This window comes from Lissotriton vulgaris, chromosome 3_1 (assembly GCF_964263255.1).
Source record: "Lissotriton vulgaris chromosome 3_1, aLisVul1.2, whole genome shotgun sequence".
NCBI lineage: Eukaryota > Metazoa > Chordata > Amphibia > Caudata > Salamandridae > Lissotriton > Lissotriton vulgaris.
Window position 1 is genome coordinate 1,851,780,816 of NC_141689.1, and position 27,090 is coordinate 1,851,807,905.

General features: G+C 44.0%; 1 protein-coding gene across 2 annotated transcripts in view; it reads right to left on the reverse strand.

Moving 5' to 3' along the window:
* Positions 1-24,943, reverse strand: part of TMEM154 (transmembrane protein 154) — a 130,478-nt gene extending 105,535 nt beyond the window's left edge. Inside the window, exon 1 of one of the 2 annotated variants that reach the window (XM_086963299.1) lies at positions 24,642-24,943. In XM_086963299.1, coding sequence (XP_086819425.1) covers positions 24,642-24,738 — 97 coding nt within the window. In that variant the 5' untranslated portion in view covers positions 24,739-24,943. The remainder of the gene's footprint in view (positions 1-24,641) is intronic. The other variant, XM_086963300.1, reaches the window with a different exon arrangement.
* Between the last annotated feature and the right edge of the window lie 2,147 nt (positions 24,944-27,090).

A 27,090-nucleotide genomic window follows, 5' to 3' on the forward strand; every position in this document is an offset into this window, starting at 1 on the left:
TCTCGAAATGCTTAGAACCGGGATAGGATGGATATTTTTGCTATTTGCAGAGGATAAAATGGTGGCTGAGGAACCATCAGAAACTGACTGAGAATTCACCACTATGTGCCAATTTACTTTTTTCCATCATGCTTGTACCACATGTCACCTGGCTACTTTTTAGTTTACTTGCTAATAAAACGGATTTAAAAAAAAAGATAATTTACCTTTGGGAGCAACGGAGTAGAAACAAAAAGTTAAACAGCGCTCACACTATTAGGGCCTAATTACGAGTCTGGCGGTACGAGGAACGCCAGACTTGCGGGGTGCGGAGGTTAGCGGTGCAGCCTGTCGGGCCGTCATACCACAAGTGCACTGCTGCAGCCGCCAGGGAAGTGCCATTACGGTCAGGCCTCAATAATATGCTGGTGGTGCCGCTGCAGCAAAATACACACAATTGATGAACACAATGCAGAACAAATCAAAACATTCACCCCCAGGCAAGAGATCTGCGTTAAATCCATCATTCCTTTGCTCACCATACCACCCCAGTTTAGACCTCCAGTATTTTCCTCCTTCTTACAACCATTCTTTGTTTCCTAGGCTGTAATCATATTTATTTTTTTATTCTTTGTTTTATGATTTCTTGGTTTCTAACCATTCTTTCCTTGAGTTTTTTAAAAGTTCGTTTTCCACTATCCTTTTCATAATTCTACTTTCTTTCCATTTTTCTTTCGTGCTCTTCTTCTCTCCTTCCTTTGTTCCTCTTTATTTTTCTATATTTCTTTATTTCTAACTTTACTTCCCTCGTTCTATTCCTTTCGTTCATTCCATCCTATCCATTCTACTTTATTTCCATCAATGATTCTTTTGTTCTTTGCATTCTTATTCCATGCCTTCTTTCCTTTATTTCAGACTCTCTCTCCACATTTGTCCTCTCCTCATTCCTGCCAATAACAATAGCATTTTGCACTCAGTCTCTGTTTGGCTCCTTTGGCTCACCCTGGCCCCCACCCTTCAGTCCTCTGATCGTATCATCTTTCTTGCGGTGTTACTTAAGAGCTTCTGCTTCTGTCTCAAGACCTGTGAGCCCAGATCTTAGATGCAAAGGACCATGAAGCAATGGAATGCTCCCACTCAAACCACACCCTGCCCTGCGGAAAGAATGCATACATAACATGCTTTGCAAATGTGCTGCTCGCTGAATGCACACTTACAAAGGAAAACGGAATAGCTGGTAAATTAGAGTATTACGAGGTTGCAAAATGGGCGAGCCCAGCAGGTGGCCAAGGATAGTAGTGCAAATGAGTGGAACATCCACGAGAAAGCCCATTCAACAATTGCAAATGTGGAGGAAGTGATTAGCCATACTTTCTATGATCTCTCCCAACCAAGTGATGCTACTGTTTCGAACAGGAGCAAAGTTGTATAGTGATTGGAAAATCAGGCTACTGGAAACAGGCAATTGTGTCATCGCCGTGTTTTTACTTAAATATGAAAATGCAGTATTTGCCACACAATTGATCAACTGTAGCTTCATTTTTAGATTTTAATGTTTCTGGATCAAATGGATGAAAAGTTGTTAAAATTGTTCAGCATACACCGTAGTACCCACGGGCATACTTTGTTTACGATGCACCGCACTACCAGCTTGTTTTTTTACAACTCTTGCACCAGCTCTTTATTGATATTATATGCATCACGCACAACGTATACACCTTTCACCTGGCATATATAACTCGCAAAAGTTTGATATGTCTCTGCATGGTTTGGTGAAAACGAACAGATTTTGAGTAAAAAGAAAAACTGCGGCACTTTCTGAAAGTTTCCTGGTCACTCGAAGCTCTTAAATGTAATTAGGCACTGAAACAAAATGAAGACATTATTACCCAGATAGTCTACACGTACCCAGCTGAGGTACTGGTGGAAAGTCTTGTGTCTTCAGCAGGAAACTAAAGCCTAAAATGCACAAACGTAGTTCAAACAAGGTGGAAAAATGATTCCTCCTTTGTCATAAATCCATTTCACTGGTCACAACAGTTCCCATTCACGTCACAGGTACTGTTTCAGAGCGTCATATCTCTTAAGTTTGCATTCTTTTGGTTTTCATATAGCGCAAACATACCCAAAAGGCAGCAGAGCACTGTACGGGGTTAAGGCACAGACCCCGTCAGCGAGTGATGGGAGAAGGAACTGGGTGGAGGGAGCACAGGTGGTGGACTATCACGGCATCGCGAAATAGTGCTCAGCCATTGCACACAAGAAAAAAATGACATAGAGCACTGATGAGCATGAACGTGCAAATATTTCTCAATAATAATTAAGGTCAGTATGGATAACATTGATATTGTCAGGCTGTAGGGGGGACAGCCATCTATCGTCTCTTCAGTTTCTCTTCCTGACGAGTCCCGGAAGCAGGAAGCACACAGTCTCCCCTAAGTCAATCACAACACTACATGACAGCAGCATCGTGATTGGTCTAAGTGCTGTGGTTCGGCGCTCAGACAGGGACTGGGAGGCTGTGCATGTTCTTCACCCGGGCTGTGCAATGCAGCTGGGTGAAGAACATGCAAGTGCATGGCTGTTAGGTTGGCCCAAGACGGCCGGCCAATCCGTCCTGCGCACTTAAGAGAGTGCCCGCCACTCCTCCCTCTGGTGGCTGTGCTGGCTGTGATGACACCCAAGACCCATCCGCCCCAAAACTGACTCCAGCATGAAGAAATAAAATTATAATAACATCATGTTATTTATTATCATTTAATTTTTCCTTTTTTTGCCCTGCTGAAAACAGGGAGGGGGTGCTCGTGGGAAATACTGCTGCTACTGCTTATGATGCAGGGGGCTGATATTGCAGCACTACTGCAAAACCAGCCCCCACCGGTCCAAACTGGCCCCCCCACCCTTCCCGCCCACGAGAAAAACACCCAGTGCCCGCCAGTCCAGCCCTAGCTAAAAAGCAGTGGGCGACACTTCTCTGCCTTAGTGGAGGAATTGCAGCTGCAATACATATATAAATATTAAATGTTTCAAGAAAAACATTAGGCCTAATTGAAGTGGGTCATTCTGTACCCATGATAAAATTGCTCATGGGCACCATGCCATTGAGCTAGTCCTTGCAGTAAGGATGCCACCGAACAAGATACTCATGGGGAAGGGGCAATGTTTTAATCCGGTGCATTTCTTTTGGATACGATACACTTCACCAACTGCAAATTAAAATTGCATGTAGTATGGCAGAAGAGGATGTGATGGAAGAGCTGGTGCTTGACAACACAAATGGTTTTGCTGAGTACTTCAAACAATTTATGTGATGCAGAGAAGCCCCATCAAGTGACCACCTCCACACTGTGGGCACCTTCCCACCGAATTCTCCAGTATCCTGAACTGTCCTCAGATGGGTCTTCTTTTTCAAACGTGCATATGGTTCCGCCACCATTATATTTTCTACTCCAAGTTCTAAGAAGGAAGAATGATGTGTTTAGTGACACATGAGCTTTGTAAGAGAGACACTTCCTGATATCGGTAAACTTTTGTCGCAAAGAGCTCTGCAGTGATGATACCCCAGTACACTGCCAGGGGTAGAAGCTGACTGTAAACTATCACATAAATACCTGACCATCTTCTTGACCTGGTTTGTTTTCTGTTGAGGAGACCCGAACAACGACTGGCCCAAAGTCCAGGAATCCTATGTGTCCCTATTGTAGCTGCTCCATGCACTACAGAACATTGCTTATAAAAATACAAATATTTGGGGGGCAGTTTCAAAGTATAACATACAGTTATCCCTCTGCTCCAATTTCGGCAGATATACAGAGCACAGATGGTTGTCTACACTGGTGGCTCCTCCACTGAGGCAGAGGAGTGTTGCCCTACTATGCCGGTCGAAAAAGGAAAATATTTAAAATAAATCATTGTGTTTACCATTTTATTTTTCCTCTTTCTCAGCTGGGTAGGGGCGGGGCTGCTCTGCTCTGGTTTGCCCACTCCAATTGCGCAGGATGCTTTGGCCATTCGTCTAGGGCCGGTCAAACCATCAGGCTGTATTACAACCTGCATGGAGAACATGTCCAGCCTCCCATTCTATGGCTGAGCGCCAAACCACAGCGTTCAGACCATTCACAACACTGCATTGCAGAGTTGTGATTGGCTATTGAGAGGTTGAGAGCCGGTTGCTTACTGCTTCCTGCCCTGGAAGCGGGTGAAGAGGAACAAGAGGAGACGGCGGCGCCAGCAAACAGTTAAGTGATTTATTTAATTTTTTCACCTCCCCGCGGCCCGGCCCCCCCGCCATTAAATGCCAGCCGCCACTGGTGTTATTAACAATCCAGAGACGTTCCTCTTCATGCTAGGCCAACAAATTTTTTTGTAAAAGTTTTTTTTTTTGTAAAAGTTGTCAGGCCAACAATTTTATGCAGTGAGGGACACAGACAACCAGGGCACATCGCACAAAAAAGCCAGGTCTTCAGCTTATTGTGGAATTCAAGAAGAGAGGGGAAGGCACTGATATGGAGACGTAGGTCGTTCCATGCTTTAGGAGGGATGTAAAAGAGCGTGTGTCCTCCTGATCTGGTTCTGTGTATGCATGGGATGGTTATAAGTAGGATTCCTGCAGAGCGGAGGCGTCTGGATGGTTGGTGGAAAGAGATGCGAATGTTCAGGTAGCGGTAGCCTGAGTTGTGCAGGGCCTTGAATGTGTTTGAGGAGCTTGGATTGAGTGCATTTTTTTCATGATTCTAAAGAATTTCCTAGAACAATGAAGAAACAAAATGTGAAAACATAACAGATGCTATTACTAACACAACTGAAATTTACCATTGTTTAAAAAACAAGCATAGAGGCATGAGATCAGGTGGCCCTAGGAAAAGGTGAGCCACTCTTGCCTAGATCAAATATATTTTAAAAATCTAAAAGAATTCTAAGAGTGCTAAGGGGAGCTGGGCATCTCAAAGCAGAACAAATCCACTAACTAGATTACAGTTAAAAGTAAAAGAAACTCAGTTTTGCAAATAAATCACAGGCAAAAGCACAGAACCAACAGTATTGCATATTTAGGGAAAAAAGCTTTTAGGGACAGACAAAATTATAAAATATCTGGAAGGGGACTGCTAGGATGGAGAGTCCCTCATATGGTGATGGACGTGTACCTCTGCCCTGAGTTCCTCAGCCTCATCCTGGATCCTTGGTCATGAGCAATGGTCATGAGCAAACAAACTAGGCCTCTGTCATGGACTGCTGTCTGCTTAGGCTTGGAGGGGTGCTTAAATATATGTGTGCCTGGTGAATCTCTAGTCATTCCCTTGGCCTGTGTTTGGGGTTATCAGGTGTGGAGGCTGTCCTATTGTGATAGACTGCTCTCAAGAGGAAGAGCACAACAAAGGAGTGAGCACCCCAACTGAGCAACCCCCGGAACACGAACTTCAAATGCAGAAACAAGTGTGTCTGGAAATAGATTATAAAATGGGAAGATTGAAATTCCCAATTTATCAAACTGAATATGCATACCAGAGTGCAGAAACTCACCTCGAGTTTCATCTGTTGTGACCAGGACTGGGTACCGTGAGTCTGCCAGTCTCCCATGCTGGGTGAAGGACGAATAAGTCTCGCCTGGAGCCTGTAGCACCAGTTTGTGCCTGATTCAACACATGTGAGGTGAAAGAGATCATTTGAAGGGAGTGAGGTGCACAGGGGATCCTGTTGCATGGATCCTAGGAGAGGATTGTGGGATTCTGGGCCGTCTACCACAGTGATTGGGCTGCCGGCCTTTGTGCCAAAGCCCGCAATACTCTTGCCAGGTAGGGGCCACAGTTAAGAATTAGTGTTAGAACCCTTGGTAGTGCACTGTGAGAGATGAAGACCACTGCTCGACACAGTGCCATGACCCAAAGAGGGCTGTCACCTTGTTCGTGCCACTCATGACCCTTGCATGGCAAGTGGGGGCCATGCTGAAGAGAGGGCCGTCTCCTGGTATGTGCTGCTGAGACCCTACTCTTGTTTCAGGAGTAAGGGACCATGAAGGAGGAAAAATGCAATTTCCCTGACCCCACATGCAGCTGAGAAGACACCACTTGGTGTGACACATGGAGAGTAAGAGCAACAACTTCAACTTACCCGTCTGGAAGCATCAGATCCCTGTCCCCAGATCCCAGGAGAGACTAATCGCATTGAAGGGGCGCTGAGGACAGCAACCGGACTGGAAAGCTGACCTGGGTAACACTAGTGGGCTTCCCTCAAGAACACAGTATTTATTGTTTGCAGTGAGTTGTATTGTACATTGTGTTATTAGGCAAATGCTCCTTTTTAGATCTTGCATAGGCAGCGCATGCGCTGCCTCTCTGAGGCATTAAGTAATCAGTATGTTGGGTGAAACTCCGCCTATTGCGGGTAATTTCTGTTGCTGCTCACCATTAGTTTAACTTTGTCATTGCTCTTGTTAGATGTTTTTTCATCAGCTGTTGATGCGATACTCACTTCTGTTTAGTCCGAAAGCAGCAATGCCTAACTTCTGTTTTCGTCTGCTTTTGTGTCTTCATGTGTAGTCCGTGAGCACTATATTCTTTTAGGCGGCCACAATCGTTCATGTAACGTGGCTGGTTTTCGATTTGTTGAATTGTGAGGTTTTTAATGTACTTTTAGCGCGATCCGCTTTGAGTGCAGTCGGTTTGTACAAACCCACTTCTTTAGAAGCTTGCCGTATCTTGTCTCCTCTTACGTTCAAAACATCGGCACCCCATCGGCACAGCAGTGAAGCCGTAGCAGGCAGCTTGCATCCCTGCCTGCCTGCTGCCACATTCATTATCGCTGCTTTTGTTCTGCCAACATATCTGGACCACAGTGACCATGGCAGTGACGGCAGCAGTGAGGAGAGGTGGAAGATTTGTACTTTAACTAGGGGAAGGCTACCCATGCCCTCCCCCCTACCCACTCATAACGCAGTCACAACACGGAAAAGGCTCCATGGACCACATCATCACAGTGGACCAGGAGGCTCTTGATTGTTCCTGTGGTGGGTGAGCGGCAGTTAACTACTGTTGCTCACAGTTACTAGTTCGATTTCTATAGCTCTAACTCTACCATTCCAAAATGGCCAAACCTTGAGGGACACTTCCTAGTTCTTATTCCCTAGAAAGTCCGTTCTCTATCTCGAATGCATCACGTAAGTACACGAGGTTGGTAAAACAGCACCCTGCTCCTGTGCTTTGGCGCCACACCATTGTTTGAACTCTGGCTTACAGGTACTTGGTTTTTGTGGGTTGCATAATGTATTAACTTTTATTATTTTTAACCCATTGCAAGTCTTTGCTTTATGCCGATATTTGCACCCACTAGGAATGAGCGTACCAAGGAATCTGTACCGCATTTGTTTAATTATTCTTGTCTTTACTTTGCTTGCTCCAGTGCGGTTCATGCTTGTCTCAGGTGCGACATGCAGCCAGCGAGATCTGTGAGGAAAAAAATTAGTAATATGCGAATGACATGAATGTGCTATTCACATGTACTGACAATGTGGTTTTGATCAATAGTTAAAATTCCATAAAGTGCATTTTATGTAATTTTAGTAGGTTTATATTCTTTCAAAATGATGGTCAACATGTGCATGTCACCACAACTTCTATTTCCTGTGTTATCAAACAGGTGTGTAATGCAGCCACTTTACAAAAATCATCCATTTTATTGGTTAATATGTAGTGATAGTAATGGTATCGCACATCTCATGAATACTACATAGCAGCACAGGAATGTCACAAGCCTGAGCTCACCAGTGAATAATACAAAATGTACTTGTAAATCTTATCTCCCACCATAAGGGTAGCATTCAGTGTTTCAGCAATAGGGTCAAAGTCAGTCTTCGAAATGGTACAGCATGCTTCACATGGGATGCCCCTGATGGCATATGTTTTGGAACGGGCAGTAGGAATACCACTGGTGGTAATTTGTTATACCACCACACCAACCATTATAGTGGAAAATATTAAAAGTGCATCCCCACTGCTGCAGTGTTGGCTGCTCCTCTGTTCATTTGTTGGCGCAGTGCCCTGCTATGCCAGTCCCTAGGGAGTGCCTCCTTCAGGGAATGGGAAAATGAGAACAAGGGAAACCCTACTCATAACGGAACCAGGGTAATGCGTTTATCCAGAAAACAATGGTTCCTGTGGCATTTTACTTATCTGATACTTAATGAATATAGCAAGCTTAATAGCAATTCAGTCATTAGAGGAAGGGTGGCAAAAAGAAAGAAGCACAATTGTACCAGTTTAAAACATTTTGTTGTATTTCAAATGAAAACGGATAGTACTGTAATTTTGCTGCGACATACATATAATGTACAAAGTGCAATGTGTCCCAAGTGATATTGTGAGCGAAACAAAAAACTTGTACAATTGAGTGAGCTATACAAGTTTCAGCTGTGACTATTTACAAAAGAAGGAAACTTTGACTCAAGGCAATCATTTCAACCAATTGTTAAACAGCGGCTATACAATCATAGGCACTGTGTTAGTCTGGTTCGTTTCCTAATGCGTCAATGGCGTTTCGACCCTTAGAGTCAGGGTCTCGTCAGGACTGGGCAGTGAGGGACGTCTACAAAGAAAATAATGTGAAATTGTAATTCTATGTGTAGTCGCCATGAATATTATGTATTCACTGGAAGAAGATGAAAAATTATCTTGCAATGGGGTGTATTCCAGAATATAACCCATGCGTGACAAAGTAAAGTAAATTTACTTACAGTGAACCCAGCCGGGCACTGTCGAGAAGTGAGCAAACAAAGAGAGGCAAAGGGTTAGCCACATATCAGAAGATGTAAATTGTACAAGGCACAGTAGGACTAGTCCAACCGCTCGAATTACCACTGTGTATGACAACTGGTAACGCGTCCTATTTGAATTATGGCGGTCAATGCCGTCAATGCGCAGGGTATTCAAGAATTACCTGTGGTAAGAAACGCTGTCATAGTAAGGTAATAAGATTGTTGAATGTGCCAAAAGGTCACTGTTTACGATAGTGATCATCTTCATACCTGTGCGCTTTCACGATCCAGCTCAATCGCTGCCTCCGATCGTTTGTTTGATACAAAGTTTGTGATCCGCAGTCTCACGTCATCACGGTTATAACGTGATACGTGACGTGCGTAGGTAGTCACGGTAGAGGAAGGACTCGAGTGTGTTGTTTACAAGTTCGAGTCTGTAAGCTTATGTGTTACAATTAGGTGGTATGTCACAATGGGGGCATGTACAAACAATGTACAATTTTATTGTAACACATATGGGCACTCTAGCTTTCATCCAGTACAATGTTGCGCATGTATACACGATTACAGTGTATAATTTTATAGGACTCGATAGGACTCGAGTTTGTTTTTTACGAGTCTGGTTTCACGATCACAAAAAATTGGAACATCATTAAAAGTATTGACCCTGATATTGATGTACCTTTATTTGCGTATAAAAGAGCAAAAAATGTAAAAGATCATTTGGTCAGGTTATCTACTGAAACAACCGCTCAGAAAAGTGGGACGCTTGAATCATCCTGGAACCTTCCCCCTATTCTTGGTCATCACCCATGTGGCAACTGTGTGATCTGCCCACTAACATGTAAAATAACTAATTTTAAACATGGGGACTGTGATCATAACCTTGATTTCTTTTCAAATTGCAATACACGAAATGTTGTGTATTGCATCTGGTGTCCGTGTGGCTTACCCTATATGGGGCAGACTCAACAACTGATAAAAGCCAGAATAGGGCAACATCGTAGCCGCATAAGGAAATCCGTTCTGTCAGCACCTCTTGTTGCCCACTTCAAAGAATTCAATCAATCTGCAGATGAAATGAGGTGTCAAGTCGTAGATATTGCAACACTACCGGAGAGAGGGGGCAACATTGCTCATATATTACAACGCCGTGAATGTCACTGGATTGATAAAATCAATTCAATAATTGAAGGGTTGAACTCTGCTGATGAATGGAGGGGTTTTGTCTCTACCTTGACTTAAAACATACATGTCAATAACATTCCCTATGTTCCTGTAAATTTCGAATTTGTTATGCTGTGTATCACACTGATGAGATTTGCATCTGTATGTTTTGTATGGCTCTATATCTACCTTGAGATCATGTCTCTTCTGCATGCTAGATAATGTATATACCACTAAAACATGTGTATATAGTTGTTGATTCTCAGAGGTATGAAATGCTCCCTCGTTTATGTAGACATTGGTTTAATAACATTGTTCCAATACATATATTGTAAACTTGTATACTTGTGCAACACTGTGCTGTATCAATATGAGATGATAATTTTAATGCCCATACATGTTGTCATTACAATAGGCTGTCCGTACATGCTCCTATTATAATATGCCAACACTCGCAATCCTAATTGTCAGCACATAAACCGTGAAACCAGACTCGTAAATAACACACTCGAGTCCTATCGAGTCCTAGAAAATTATACACTGTAATCGTGTATACATGCTCCACATTGTACTGGATGAAAGCTAGAGTGCCCATATGTGTTACAATAAAATTGTACATTATTTGTACATGCCCCCATTGTGACATACCACCTAATTGTAACACATAAGATTACGGACTCGAACTTGTAAACAACACACTCGAGTCCTTTCTCTACCGCGACTACGTACACACGTCACGTATCACGTTATAACCGTGATGACGTGAGACTGCGGAACACAAACTTTGTATCAAACAAACGATCGGAGGCAGCGATTGAGCTGGATCGTGAAAGCGCACAGGTATGAAGATAATCGCTACCGTAAACAGTGACCTTTTGGCACATTCTTCAATCTTATTACCTTACTAAGACAGCGTTTCTTACCACAGGTAATTCTTGAATACCCTGCGCATTGACGGCATTGACCGCCATAATTCAAATAGGACGCGTTACCAGTTGTCATACACAGTGGTAAGTCGAGCGGTTGGACTAGTCCTACTGTGCCTTGTACAATTTACATCTTCTGATATGTGGCTAATCCTTTGCCTCTCTTTGTTTGCTCACTTCTCGACAGTGCCCGGCTGGGTTCACTGTAAGTAAATTTACTTTTCTTTGTCACGCATGGGTTACATTTTGGAATACACCCCATTGCAAGGTAATTTTTCATCTTCTTCCAGTGAATACATAATATTCATGGCGACTACACATAGAATTACAATTTCACAGTATTTTCTTTGTAGACGTCCCTCACTGCCCAGTCCTGACGAGACCCTGACTCTAAGGGTCGAAACGCCGTCGACGCATTAGGAAACGAACCAGACTAACACAGTGCCTATGATTGTATAGCCGCTGTTTAACAATTGGTTGAAATGATTGCCTTGAGTCAAAGTTTCCTTCTTTTGTAAATAGTCACAGCTGAAACTTGTATAGCTCACTCAATTGTACACGTTTTTTGTTTCGCTCACAATATCACTTGGGACACATTGCACTTTGTACATTATATGTATGTTGCAGCAAAATTACAGTACTATCCGTTTTCATTTGAAATACAACAAAATGTTTTAAACTGGTACAGTTGTGCTTCTTTCTTTTTGCCACCCTCCCTCTAATGATTGAATTGCTATTAAGCTTGCTATATTCATTAAGTATCAGATAAGTAATATGCCACAGGAACCATTGTCTCCTTCAGGGAATGGGGCAGAGGGAAAGGGTTTAAAATGGCAAGCAGGGAGCAGTGACTCCATTCAAATGGGCAACTTTTCTTGCAATAAGAACATGCCCACCCTAGCTACTTTTAGGAGGGACTGTGCCTTACGAAACCGGACTGTTAAAGCAGCGTTATTCTGCATTAAGTCACAATCATTACATCTTACTAAAGGCGTTCATGTTTATTTCCATGCAGAAACAAAGCAGTTTTTAAAAATACATTTGAGAATAAACCAAGCCGTAGGCCAACAGAGTCAACACATTGTCAGCATCTTCAGCATCCTCTAGCTTGTGTTTTTTTTTCTTTTTTGGACCTCTACTGAACAGGGAATCCCCAATACTTAGTAGTCACTAACTTAGTGACTACTAAGTATTGTAACGCAGGCCCGTCAGCATTTCTCCTCACTTGCCCTCCACGTTGTAGGTTTACATAGGAAGTTGCCTATACAAGTGCTTAATAATAAAGTGCTCGATACTTGTGTCCTCAGTGTCGAATTCAATAGTGCTGTATCATGCGTGTTTGACACCATTTGGGCACAAACACAAGTGCCTCAGGTTTATATATTTGCATTCATAGATGTATGGATAACATTTCTACCTCACTATCTATACATTAACTCACTGTTTCATTTATTTCGCAAACTTCTGTACCGATACTTTGACAGGTGCATCCGTGTATCTTTTAAAAAATGGCTGCCTAGTCCGTTTATTAAATGACCTTCAACCACCTTAATTTAGTTAGTTACTGGTACTTAAGATTTGATAAATAAAAAATTATGTTTCTTCTTCAGGAATACGGCGTTTTTTATTTTTCTGAATTTGTGTGCAATAAAAGGTTGCCTTTCTTTATAATTATGTTTAATCACTTTTAAACTTGGTATCACAAACCACACAAATACACTCCACGCAATGCCACATAATATCAATCCGCATACTTTTACTCAACGCCACACATTTCCATGCCACATAGTTCAACTCTACACATTTACATTCTACACCACATAATTTGACAACATACCACATATTTCAACTCAACAACACAATTACACAACACACCAAATACATCTAGTCCGCACCACAGAATTCCACATCTAGTCACAAAATTCAAAAGCACGCCCCATAATTAAATTCCACTACATACCACTCCACAACACAAAATACCATTACACATAATTACACTCCATAACACACAATCCCATTCCACATAATTCCAGTACACTAAATACCATATAATTACTATCTACATAATTCCACTGCACCCCATGCCACTTAATTCCACTACATAAATTCACTCCATACAATTCCACAATCAACAATTCCAATCCAACCACTAATAACTCCACTCATCATCACATACATCCATTCCAAGCCAAAACACATGGGTAAAAACAATATCATTTACAAACCCAATATCTATAAATCTTACAAACGTGAGACCTATTGAAGTGCAAATGCTTGTTACATAAAAGCAAGCATTTGACATGAACAATCATTTTTGGGGTTGATGAATGTATCATGGGTTGAAGGCATATTTGGCCCAGTAGCTCAAAGCCCATAGTAGGGGGGCCCGGGGACATCAAGAGTAAAAGTTAGTCTCCACCACCTCAATTGAACATGGTATTTCCTGCTTTCCCCATGGGCCTTTGAAAGGGGTTCTGACAAGGAAAAATATTTCAAGCATGCCTAGTCACAAATCATGTGCTATGCAAACAAATGATCAACGGAATGCTGAAAGAATCGGTCCAGAAGATCATAACCTGTCTTGTTCTATCAAGGGTACAGGCCTGGATAGAGGAACACAACATTCTTACCCAACTTCAAGCTGGGTTTAGACCTCATGTGAGCACCCTGGACCAGGCATTTCGCTTTATGCTATTGCACTGGAAGACGGTCACCCTGGGCAAAGGAAACTTATTTGCGGCCTTCGTTGACCTTAGGTCTGCGTTTGACCTTGTCCCGAGGGCCGGGCTTTGGAACTGCCTATTAGATATGGGCATGCCTCCCATTTTGGTCCGCCTTATAGTGAACCTCCATGCACAGACATACGCATTTGTAAGATGGGGCAAACCTGGTGAGGTGACAGAGAACTTTCCAGTGGCCAAAGGTGTCAGACAAGGTTGTGTTTTGGCACCTACCTTGTTTTCTCTATATATCAATAGAGTTACCAAGTTCTATGACAACTTTTCCACGGATGCTCCAAGCTTGGCTGGCATGAAAATCCCCCTGCTCATGTTCGCTGACGATACTCTCTTGATTTCACGAACTAGACAGGGCCTGCAGAACGCACTGTCAAGGTTCGAGAGTTTCTGCAGCGAACATGAGTTGGAGGTGAACGTGTCCAAAACCAAATTTATGGTTTTAAGGGGGCACAAACAGGTTAAGGCCAGGGTTTCCATGGGGGATAACCCCCTGGAGCAGACAAAGTACTTCACCTATCTGGGAGTTACCTTTAGTGACACCTTGAGTTGGACCCATCAGATCGAGCTTATGACCATGAAACACCAACAGTTGGGCAGGGCTCTGATCAAGGAACACAAAGGGTCATTCACGAGGCCTATGTCGCCGCTCATTAAGATTTATGGAGGAAAGGTTTTATCAGCAGTCCTATATGGTGCGGAGCTCTGGGGTGGAAGTAATTTGGATTCGCTAAAACATGCCCAAAATAAGTTTTTAAGAATGGCTACAGGTCTGCCTCAGTCGACACCATTAATCCCCCTTCTTTACGACCTGGGGTGCCACACGGTGGAGGATCAAGCAAGACTTCGCCCACTAACATTCTGGCGCTGCCTGTGGACGACGCCAGAACTCCATCATTATGCAGAAGCCTGCCTCGAGGTAAAAAATAGCTCTGGCGCCACAAAAATTGGATGGTTTAGAGACCTTAAGGCCACCCTACTTTCTCTGGGTTTAGGCGAATTGTGGTCCTCGCCCGAGTCAGCCAATTTCCCATCAAAAAATGAACTTAAAAAATGTTATTGGGAATGGGTGACTCATAACATGTACTCAAAAATGAGCTCGAGCAGTCTCACTGGACTGTTTATTGTACATAAGGACATTCCCAAGTTAGAAGGGTACTGGGACACTATTACAAAACCTTTGGACCGCAAACTATATTTTCAATTTAGATGCGGTTCACTTCCCATAGGGGACTTCACTAAAAAGTGGGGAACTGATAGATTGGGGTTTTGTCCAAAGTGTCATGGCATTGGGGAAAGCCTGAATCATTTTTTGTACGTGTGCCCATTATACTCAGACCCCAGAGCCAAATGGCTTAAACCGGTATGTAGACTCCTAGGTACCAGATCGGCTGTGGAAGCAATGAGATTGTTAAAAACTAACCTGGATCCGCTTATTGTTGTGGGGGTTGCTAAGTTTCTCGGGTGGGCCTGGGTGCTTAGAAGCAGGCTTATTAAAAATAATCAAGTGGTGACTGTTTAGATATCATGTATTCTATGGATGTATGGTCGTGCTTGACCCCTTTTTAAACTTTTGTATAGTTCCATAAGAAGCTGATTAGATGTCAATGATTTAATACTTGTTTTAAATGTTTTATGTGTTTATATTGTATTGTATTTTATGTCTTTTTTGATGAACTAATCGAATAAAGACTTCTTGAACTGTTAAAGCATGCCTAGTCACAAATCATGTGCTATGCAAACAAATGATCAACGGAATGCTGAAAGAATCATACATTCACCCAGTCAAGAGATCTGGGTTAAATCCATTGTTCTTTTGCTCACCATGCCACCCCAGTTTAGACCCAGAAATAGGCAAATCAGTCTTGACCCTGTGCCTCATGGGAACAGACCAGACCAAACTGCCAAGCCAGGTCCTCCCTGGACCGGAAACAAGCATCCTGGGACCAGTTTCAGGGCATTACCCTTCATCAGCCAGGCTAGCTTGAATCCAGTGGCACAGTGAGAGAGGGACCCACGTCTGGGCATACCCATCCCACTTAGGGCGACAAGTGCTAAGCAACAAATGATGGATGGAATGCTGAATGAATCATACATTTATCCCCAGTCAAGAGATCTGGGTTAAATCCATTGTTCTTATGCTCACCATGCCACCCCAGTTTAGACCCAGAAATAGGCAAATCAGTCTTGACCCTGTGCCTCATGGGAACAGACCAGATCATACTGCCAAGCTAGGTCCTCCCTGGACCGGAAACAAGCATCCTGGGACCAGTTTCAGGGCATTACCCTTCATCAGCCAGGCTAGCTTGAATCCAGTGGCACAGTGAGCAAGGGACCCATGTCTGGACATACCCATCCCACTTAGGGCGAAAAGTGCTAAGCAAACAAATGATGGACGGAATGCTAAATGAATCATACATTTATCCCCAGTCAATAGATATGGGTTAAATCCATTGTTCTTTTGCTCACCATGCCACCTCAGTTTAGACCCAGCAATGTGCAAATCAGTCTTGACGCTGTGCCTCATGGGAACAGTTCAGACCGAACTGCCAAGCCAGGTCCTCCCTGGACCGGAAACAAGCATCCTGAGACCAGTTTCACGGTATTACCCTTCATCAGCCAGGCTAGCTTGAATCCAATGGCACAGTGAGCAAGGGACCCACATCTGGGCATACCCAGCCCACTTAGGGTGAAAAGTGCTACGCAAACAAATTATGGACGGAAAGCTGAATGAATCATACATTCAACCCCAGTCAAGAGATCTGGGTTAAATCCATTGTTCGTTTGCTCACCATGCCACCCCAGTTTAGACCCAGCCATATGCAAATCAGCCCTGACCCTGTGCCTCATGGGAACAGTTCAGACCGAACTGCCAACCAGGTCCTCCGTGGATTGGAAACAAGCATCCTGGGACCGGTTTCAGGGTATTACCCTTCATCAGCCAGGCTAGCTTGAATTCAGTGGCACAGTGAGCAAGGGACCCACTTCTGGGCATACCCATCCCATTTAGGGCGAAAAGTGCTACGCAAGCAAATGTTGGATGGAATGCTGAATGAATCATACATTCACCTCAGTCAAGAGATCTAGGTTAAATCCATTGTTCTTTTGCTCACGATGCCACCTCAGTTTAGACCCAGGCTTATGAAAATCAGTCTTGACCCTGTGCCTCATGGGAACAGTCCAGATCGAACTGCCAAGCCAGGTCCTCCCTGGACCGGAAACAAACATCCTGGGACCGGTTTCAGAGTATTACCCTTCATCAGCCAGGCTAGCTTGAATCCAGTGGCACAGTGAGCAGGGGACCCACGTCTGGGCAAACCCCTCCCACTTAGGGGACGCAAACAAATAATGGACAGAATGCTGAATGAATTATACATTCACCCCTAGTCAAGAGATCTGGTTTAAATCCATTGCTCTTTTGCTCACCACTGAGTCTCCAGCTAACCACTGCTCCATGAGGAGAAGACAAAGCCTATCTGGTCAGGTAGACTGCTGGAATTCTCCAAAGGAAATGAAGTTAGGCGTATTTGAAAATATCTGGTTGTCTTTAAGTAAGGGCAAAGTGTGGTGCAAACATGGGATAATAAAGAGCTTAGATACATGCTCTAGGTTGCATAAAGCACATTCAAACAGGCTTTCCAGTGTTTGTTATCCTTAAACTGGCAATGTTTATTAGAAAGAATTGAGACTAGAATAACTCTGGTGCACAACAAGAAGCCCCAGATAGCAAGCCAGATTCCTTAACCCACACTTGAGGACAGAGACATGCAGTAATCACTGCAATAACGTATAATTAAGCATCATAACTATTTAAAGTACTCAAAGAAAGAAACATATAACTTTAAGATTCAGAAAATACAACATAGTGAGCAACCTCAACCAATACATTCACGCCAAAATCCTAAAAATAAGAACTAACATCACCAAGCCTCTCACTATTCCATAATCCACAGCAATATTTAATTACCCTAACGTATAGTTACTTAAACGCCATGGAAATGCCAGTAAGAAAACCTCACTGGCATTGAAAGCATTGCCTCTTTCTGCCTTCCATGCTTTAAATGACACCTAAATTGACATGCGACAACCCTATCCCCTGCTATGACCAACAGAGGTATCTTTTCACTTACCAACAATGTACTTCAAAAGGCACCGGTGACCACAATGCGTAAGACAATGCAAACACCACTGACTAGGCCAAACGCCCCTTCATATTTAAACTACAGTTTTATTAGCAATATCTTAAATATTGGGGAAATTAATCATTCTTCATGACCGACAATTTGGATGTCAGGTTGGGGCTGGGGAGGATAACAATAACCCTAGTAGACAATCTATAGTATCCTATTTCGTGTCACTGGTCTAGGTTCCTATATTAGTCAAATGAAAACAAGAGTGGATGACAGAGCTCTTAAGGTGGCCTAGGCCATGGTGAGCCAAATGCCAGGTTCTCAAATTCAGATTTAATTAGCTGACTAAATTACTTCCACTAATTTTAAGGGTCAAGTTCATCGCCGGAATGGGAACCGAAACTGGCCCTGGCAAACTGCTCTGCTGGCCCCCAAGGGGTGGTGGGGAGGTTCGGCCCGAGCTGTTTGCTAGTGCCGATGTTGCAGGACCCCCGTAACACAAACTGCACCCCAGATGCCCAAAACTTGCCCTCACCGTTGTGGCCCTCAGAGGAAATGCCCGGTGCCCACTACGGCCAGTCCAGCCTTGGGCAAGTTGTTCGGGCTTGGTGTCTCAAATTTCTGCAGCCAATCCACAGGTTCTTTCCACCTTCATCTGGCAATATTCAATTTCGTATCTACTGATGTTCATCTTAGGGTGCCTGGGGGAAGGTGAGGACGAAACAATTACTGATGTAACTTGGGCTCTTCAAGAGAAATATTTTATGGATTTGTGTAACTACCTTAACCTCACCACCTTTTGGGGACTGACAGTCATGCAAGTGAGCAAAAATGGGTGTGGATCACTCTCTTTTCTTCAATTTCAAGATAGTCTTAACTGTACGTCTGGGCTCTTTGCATAATTCCAGTACACATTTTGAACATCAAATAAAGAATTGTCGATACCAACACTTGACATTATGATCCATCTAACCAACAACACTCAATGCTGTGTGAATAGATAATTGTAATCCTGTTAAACCTAAAAAAGGTAACACTTTCAGAATTTACCATAATATTCTAAACCTAAGAAACTGCACACTGGGTGGTCCTTGCCATTCAGAGTCTAAGAACAAAGGCCATCCTCTGGTGATTCTAACATCTACAAAAGAAAAAAGGGAGCCTAGATTACCACTAGATTACCACTGAAATCTGCATTTTTGGGCAGATCATAATTGAAACATACACCTAGATTTCTGCTGATTAGGTGGATGTATGACGTTACCACGCATACTTTTACCACGCATACCTTTACAACGCGGTATTTACAACGAATACCGTTATAACGCATAGCGCTTAGAGGTGCTGGATAGTGGTAAGTATAATTTTCTATTCCAACTCCAGTCCCCGTGGACACTAGGGAAGGTGTTGGATAGAAAATTAAACGTATTCCCTATCCTAGAGCGCCCCCCAGCGCAATGTGCTGTAATGGTATGCGTGGTAATGCCTGCGTTGTAATGATAGTGCGTTGTAAAAAATGCGTGCTAAAGGTTGTATACCGATTAGGTTCTCAACAGACTGGTCCTACTACATCAGGCAATGTGAATGGTGGTGGGTGCTACCTCTGAGCCCACCAGTTGCATTGCAATTTTGAACTGATACAATGGAAGTCTACTGTCCATCATCCCGAAACGGTGTCTACACGCAAGTCATAAATGTCCTCCTTTCTCGCTTATTCATCTAAACACATGCTGAGTGTCTTCAGCACACATGTAAAAATCCAGACCACTTTCTCTGATGACCCCACGTAGCGGCTTCAGGGATAGCCTGCTGATGGCAATGAACAACATCCAGAATATTGCTGTGAGTGTTCAATCTGACTGATACAGCCATGAAAGATCCTTACTCCCCCATTCAAGATCTCACTAAGATAAACATTTTGTAAAGCACAGTATAAAGATGTCACAAGGAAAAGACTAAAACAACTTCATCTATTACAGAGCAGCTAAGTATTAAAATTTTAAAAAGATGACACAGTGAAAGTGAACTTTCTTCCCTTGTACCAGCCATAAGTTCAAGAAACAAACACACTACAGACCCTATGAATGTTCAGAAATCTACTCACACCAAGAACCCAAAGAGGGCATCATAGGTACCACAGAGTTTAACAGCTATCAACAGAAATGTGTTGCTGGGTCTGATGGCTCAGTGGACTAATGCATCCACTGCAGGAACCTGTGTTCGACCTCATGGTCATAGGTTTAAATCCCGGGGGGTCCACTCAGCCTTTCATCCTGAGGGCGATAAAATGAGTAGCATTGAGTTGGGTAACAATAAACATCTGTTATTCAGCGCCAAGATACCCCATCAGGGTTGAACGTGCACTTTACAAATACACACGTTATTGTAGGTCATCATAGAAGGAAGTAGAATACGCTGAGTTGGAATGAAAAAGCCATTCGCATGGCTGAAGATGTACACCCCTGCCCTCAGTGCCCAACTGTACTGTTTGGATCCCTAATGCTGATGTTTTGTCATAGGTAAACACGAATCATACGTGTGCACCAGGACACAGGCCTGTCTCATGGATTGCAGCCGTATTCGGGCGGGAGGGGCACCCAAAGTGCTACCCTCATAGTGATGGAAGGATTCCACCTTCACCAGGAGTTAAGCAGCACGGTGGGGGCAGTATTCTGTGTAATGGTCAGTACTGGTGAACAGGATTTTTTTATTGAGTGTCACTGGAGTGAATCATACAGGCTTACATTACATGGAGGACCCTGGGTTCCATTTGGGAAGCCCAGGTCTGCCTTGTGAAGACACAAGGAGTAGACAAATTCCCTCAGGCACATTTGTATACTGCTGCATTCCTGTGAGCTGGATAGGACACACTGGAAGAAGGGAGGAAGAGACACCCCCTTTACACTTCAAAAGATTGTTCTTTGATTCAGTAATACATCACAAGGAGGGGGCCTGGGCACATCTCAGAAAGGAGTTGGGGCCGATAAAGGAATCTTAAAGAGTAAGGCTGGGACCCCGGATTAAGCTTTTGATGCACATATCACTGTGGCTGACATCCAGGTTGGAACTCTGGTCACTCCCATGAACTGTGTTGTGGGATAATCTACGTTAGAGTCTTGCCTGATGTGACAGACAACCTTTCAAGAGGAAAGAAGAAAAGAAAAATGCACGCTTCAAAAAAGAAGTTGAACACCAACATAAAACTTCAAAGATTCAGACCATAAATCACATTTGGTATCTGGAAAAGGACTATAAGAAGCAGTGCCTGATACCCCAAAATATTTCTTCTGCCATGAGGTCAAGCAGGCTGTGTGAGAAGGGGAAGTTCTGTAAGACTCCTGCCTGTGACCAGGACTGGGTGCAAAAACCTGCTAGTCTCCCTACTGGGTGTGAGGACATCACACAGGAAAACCAAGACCACCTGCCCTGGAACCTGGAGCACCTAACTTGCCAAGATCAGTGGGCCAGAAGAAGAGACTGAGTGTACATTTGGTGAGTTGGACCCACACTGCAAGGGAACTGCCCCTGGCTGACCACTGAGGACTGCCGCTGATGACGAGAACGACATTGGACCCTTGCCGGCTCTATTTGGGAGCTGAAGAAAGGTTCTCCCTAACCCCTGCTGGGTAAAGCCACCTTACCTTGTGTTTGGGAGCTACGAATGGCTCTGACAAGTGAGACATCTTTGATAGCGCTGCTCAGAAGAGAGAGCTTTCATGCTAGCTGCTGTTGCATGGGCTTCCGGTAGCCTGACTTTTCTGAGCAAAGCTGGCTCGCGGGTGATCATACAGAGGCCACCCTTTTCACCGCTGAACTCTTCCATTCTGCGAGAGCGGGTAAGATGTGATCTGGGCCAGTTGGGCCCCAGGGGACTCGCAACTAACAGTGCTGCAGAATCACAGACGCTTCTGACTGAAACCGGAAAAGTCAAAGAGGCACTCTTGAGTACGGACAAGTAGAGTACATGTTTCGGATGTGGCCACCAGTGAAAGGGGAATCTCCCCAACACGTTACACAAAGGAGGATGGGATAGAGATTTGCTTGACAACTACTAGAGCCCCAACCTCAAAAGGATTGTGTTATTGCTTCTGACTGTTTTATTCTTTGCATTTGTAGAATTAGAAATACAATACTACTTTTTCTTATAAAAGCAAGTATTTGGCTAGACATTGATTTGTTGTCCATACTGTTTGCACTTTGAGTTATGAGTCATGTTCACTGACCTGTATCCACATCCCCTTCCACCTGAGGAAGCCTTGACTGCTAAACCACAGCTATCATTCAGAGTCAAGTGCAGAAGGGATACTTGGCCCAGTTGCTTAGGATCCATAGTAGGTCGGGCCCTGGGACATCAGGTGTAAAAGGCATCAACCACCACGGTTAGGCCAGTAGCCCCTGCATGCCCTGTGACCCTCTGAAAGGAGTTCTGACACACTGGGTTTAGCACTCAGCTGCCACCAAGACCTTTAAGATTGTGTGAAGTACCCAAAAAAACACCATGCTCAACAAAACCTTCAACTAACCATGCTCTCCATTACTGGTGTAAACCTTTGCCTATCGACCTTTGTCAATTTTATCCATTTCTTATCAAGGAAAACCGAACAATGAAAGGCCATATTCACTTTGCAGTGCATAAGCCACTGCAGGGGCATTCTGAACCCCTCATTTTAGCAGTTACAGTTGGGGGGGGGGGTTCTTCATGGGCCTCATTTATCTGTAATTTGGCGAATAAAAGCTCATAATTAACACTAAAAGATAAAAATGGAAAGAAGGATGGATAAGTGGATGAATGAGTGGGTGAAAATATGGATGAATGAGTAGGTGAAAGGATGAATCAATGAGTGGTTGAAAGGACCAGTGGATTGAAGGATGGATGAGTGGGTAAATGCATGGCTGGTTGAAAGGATGGATGGATGGATGACTGAATGGACAAAGGTATAGAGGGATGGATGGGTGGGTGTGTGAAAGGATGGAGGGTGGGTTAAAGGATGGATGTGTAAAATGACAGACATTGGGTGAAAGAATGTGTGAGTAAAAGAATGGATGGTTGGATGGATGGATGAAAGGATGGATGGATGGGTTGGTGAAAGGATGAGTGGGTAAAATGATGAGTAGATGAGTGGGTAAAAGGATGGGTGGATGAGTGGGTGAGAGGATGTGTGGGTAAAAAGATTGGCGGATGAATGGGTGAGACAATGGGTAGATGGGTAGATGATAGGAGAACGGAGTAAATGGAAATTTCAAACGATGGATGGATTGTTGTATGGTTGATTGATGAATGGATGGATGGATGCATACATGAGAGGATGAATGGATGGATGAGTGAATGAAACTGGGAGGGTGGATAGATGTAAGGATGGATGGGTGGATGGATGGGTAGGTGGGTAAAAGCATAGATGGATGGGTGTATAAAAGGATGGATGAATGTGTGGGTGAAAGGACAGATGGATGATGGGTTGATGAGAGGATAGGAGGGTAAAAGGAATGGGGGATGAGTGGGTGAGACGATGGGTAGATAGGTGGATGATAGGATTACAGAGTTAATGGAAATCTTGGAGGATGGAGGGATGAGTGGGTCGGAAGGTGAAAGGATGGGTGGATGAGAGGATAAAAGGATGGGTGGATGAATGGGTGAGAGGGTGGGTGAGTGAACAGATGAGTAGATGGGAAGGTGAGAGGATTGGAAGATGGGTGGATGAAAGGGTGGCAGAGTAAGTGGGAATCTGAGAGAATGGATAGATGGACTGATAAAAAGAAATCTAAGATGATGAATAGATGGGTGGGTGAGATGAAGGCAGAGTAAACAGAAATCAGAAAGGATGGCTTGGATGGTGATAGGATAGCAGAGTAAATAGAAATCTGAGAGGATAGATGGGTGGGCGAAAGGAAGGTAGATTAAATGGAAATCCGCGAGGATGGGTGGCTCGTCGAGTTAAAGGATGGCAGATTAAATGGAAATATGAGAGGATGAGTGGATGGATGGCATGGTAAATTGAAATCTAAGAATATGGTGGGTGGCAAAACAAAAGGAATTCTAAGAGGATGAATGGATGGAAGAAAAACAAATTGATGGATGAACAGCTTCAAGTGATGGATGTGTAAAGCAAATGGGGGATGATGAGGGTGGCTGTATATTTGAATGGATGCCTGCATAGATGATGGATGTGTGAATGGATGGATGAAATGGCCAATGGATGTATGGAATGGTGAAAGATTGAATGATGGATGAAAGAATGAATGGTTGACAGAATGTAAAGGTGAGACAGTGGATGTTAACGGGCAGATGGAAGGCTGAAAGTATGACTTGATAGATGTTTGGATGAAGAGGAAAGCGAGCTGTTCTAGGGAGAGTCAAGCTCACTTTCTTCGCTTGCTTGGTGCCATCAGAGCTTTGGTTCCAAGTGTTAATTATCTGGCTATTACCTTGATCCACTGAAAAACTCTGCATAGAAAACTTCCTAAGTAAGTACATAACAGTACATGTAACAGGTATGTCTGTGTTTCATTCACTTCACAAACACGCCCCCTAATTGCACACTCTCTCCTGCTCCAGTGCATGCATGCCAGTGAAGCCTTTTTTTACTGCTCCTTGGTACACAGTTGATGTTTGTTCGAACTTCACCCTATACATTTCGTTTCAGCGCTCTTTGATGATGCGCTACTTTAGACACCGTGTGCAATTTTCTAAAAAGCGCAGTTTGTTTGACAATAAGCACCCGTCCGTCAACAATCCAATACAGTAAGTGCAGGGTGAACTCAGAGTGGTCAAATTCGATACAACACAAGGCAGCAAGAAACATTTAAAATGTGATTTGAAGGCAGAAGGGTGGAACCAGTGCCTTCAGAGAGAAGGGCTTGGTTCCCAGGGAGGTGCCCTGCCGCCGAGATCCACAGCCCCAGGCAGGATTCAAGTCTGCGGAGTTTAACCTAAAAAGAAGCCCAGTTCTGCATCGCTTACCTGGCGAGGACAATGCCGCAGTGATCAGGAGCACAAAGGATGCCGCGAGCCCCGGTCCCTGCATGTTACCTTCCCTCTTCTCAGTCAAAGCCGACATTGACAAGCACGACTCCTTGCAAAGAGGAACGAGAGCATTTCCTGTTTCCTGCACGGCTATCAAAGCGCATTCTCTCGGAAGGATTACTTGTCACTGTGTTTTTTTTTAATCATTAGGAAGTGATGCAATGTAGTTCAGGCTTGTTGTACTGGCGATGACTTGAAGCACTTTTTGAGCATTTTGCTCATGGTGAATCACCTGCAGCAGCCCCGGCCCGCAGTCCTGCACAGACATGTCAGGATTGGAGCTGGTTTCGGTGTTCACACTCCTTTTTTGTGTTACGATATTCACAGGATGTTCTCTGTCTTTCAAAACTAAAGAAACTTTGCTTCAAAAATGTGTGTTTTACCTGTTCTACTTTCTTGCGACGAGTGAGATGTTTCATACAAAAAGAAATGGAATGAAAATGGAAGTATTAAAAGTTCAAAAATGGAACCTAAAAAAAGTGAAAGTAAAACTGCAGCTCAACAAGAATTCGACACTGCTAAATTCACTAAGGACAAAACAGTGGATTGACATTACAAGCAAAATAAACGGCATCAAGTGCTGAAAAAAAGAATCAGGGAACAAATGCAACTGATCCACCACGGTCCACAGAGTGAGAGCCGTGGGCTTCTTTAGGATCAAAGCATATGAAGGAACATGTATAAAATTAAACTTGGACGGTTTATCAAGTATTGAAAGAAAACACATGAATTATGAAAGAATAAACAATTGAAAAACTGTATAGCACAACTGTGTAAATTAAATCACCCCGAGGTGCTTAGGCCTAGGAGGAGTCGGTTGACAGATAATTCAAAAGTGGGGAACTTCATAGGAAGAAAGACAGCCTTGAGTTTAGGGCAAATAACAAGTAGAAGCTAGCCTCAATTTGCGAGTGCTGGCTAGTGGCGAGTAAGCCTTGGCGGAGTTCATGGATACTCCAAGAAGTGCAAAAAAAACTCTGCAGCGCTACGCGGAGAACCGCAAGGAGTGGAGTGAGTTAGAAAAAATGCAGTTTGCAGTAATTTTCAGCACCAGATGTTTGTCCACGCTGTGAAATTATCGTGAGCAGCTCCATGCACAGCGCAAGCTGGTGCTGCTTCCTTTTTGCCGCTCAAGTAGATTTTCTACTCGAGTTGAAGCTTTCTCAAGGCATAAGGATGGTTTCTCTACTTGAGCGGTCACGAGCATACGCTGCCACACGCATTGAGAAATCCGACCGCCCGCGTTGAGAAATCTCACCGGGAGGTTGATTTTCCCCGCTCGCAAACTTGACGTTGACGAGAGCGAATGAGGAAAAATCTCACTTGGAGGTTCATTTTCCTTGCTCACACTCGCCAACTTGATGTTGAGTAGCGCGAGAGAGGAAAAATCTCCACGCCTGCATGATGGGGTGTGAGGAAAACTCCACAAACTCCGTGAGCGGAGTGTAGTACACTGCCCAGGCTTAGTGGAGAGGAGCATGGCTCTTGCATGTTGCTTGCAGCTACAGAAGTTGTTAGGTTTTTATATGATTTGCAGATTAGGTGCCCCCTGAATCCAGACACAAGAGGGAGGAGGAGATGAACAGTAGCACTACAGGTACAGTAAACACATTGGCAGTGCCATAGAACAGGTGGTGGTGCCAGCTTTTATAAGTGCATGTGACCCAGGTGCGCAACGCCCATTGGGCTCAAAGGGCTTCAGCCCCGCCCTCGTCGTGTTTGGCAGTCCGGGCTGAGACAGCTTACCGGGAACACACAGCTGCACATTAGTACTTCACAGGTCTTTAAAAGACCATTTGCTTCCAAGCATCACACAGGCAACTGCTGTGGTTGGTGGATGATGCGGAAAACCGGGTGAGACGCAACAACCTGCGCTTCGTGGGATTTAGAGAAGGAATTGAGGGGACGAATGTGGCGAGCTATTTACACTCCTGGCTCACGGCGATCTTCCCACAGGCTGCATTCTCGAACTGTTTTGTCATAGAAAGGGCACACAGGGCCCTGCTGGTGAAGCCGCCGGAGGGAGCGCGACCGCGACCGATCATTGCACGCTTTCTTAATTTTGCAGATAGAAACCTCATATTGAGAGAAGCCAGAAAGAAGGGTGAAATTCGGCTGGAGAACACGAGTATCATGATATTCCCAGATTACATATTTACAACAAGGGGTGGTGAGGGACAGAGTCTCTGAATTAAGCAGAAAGCTCTCACCCAGTCAAGAGATCAGGGCTAGATCCAACACCGTTTTTTAGCTCACTGCACCATCCCAGTTTCAGAACCCAGATTACAGCCAGGAGGTGCAGAAACAAAGACGCTCTTATGACTCAGTGAAAGCAAAATTACGGGAACTCCACATATCATACATGCTGCTCTTCCCGGCAAAACTG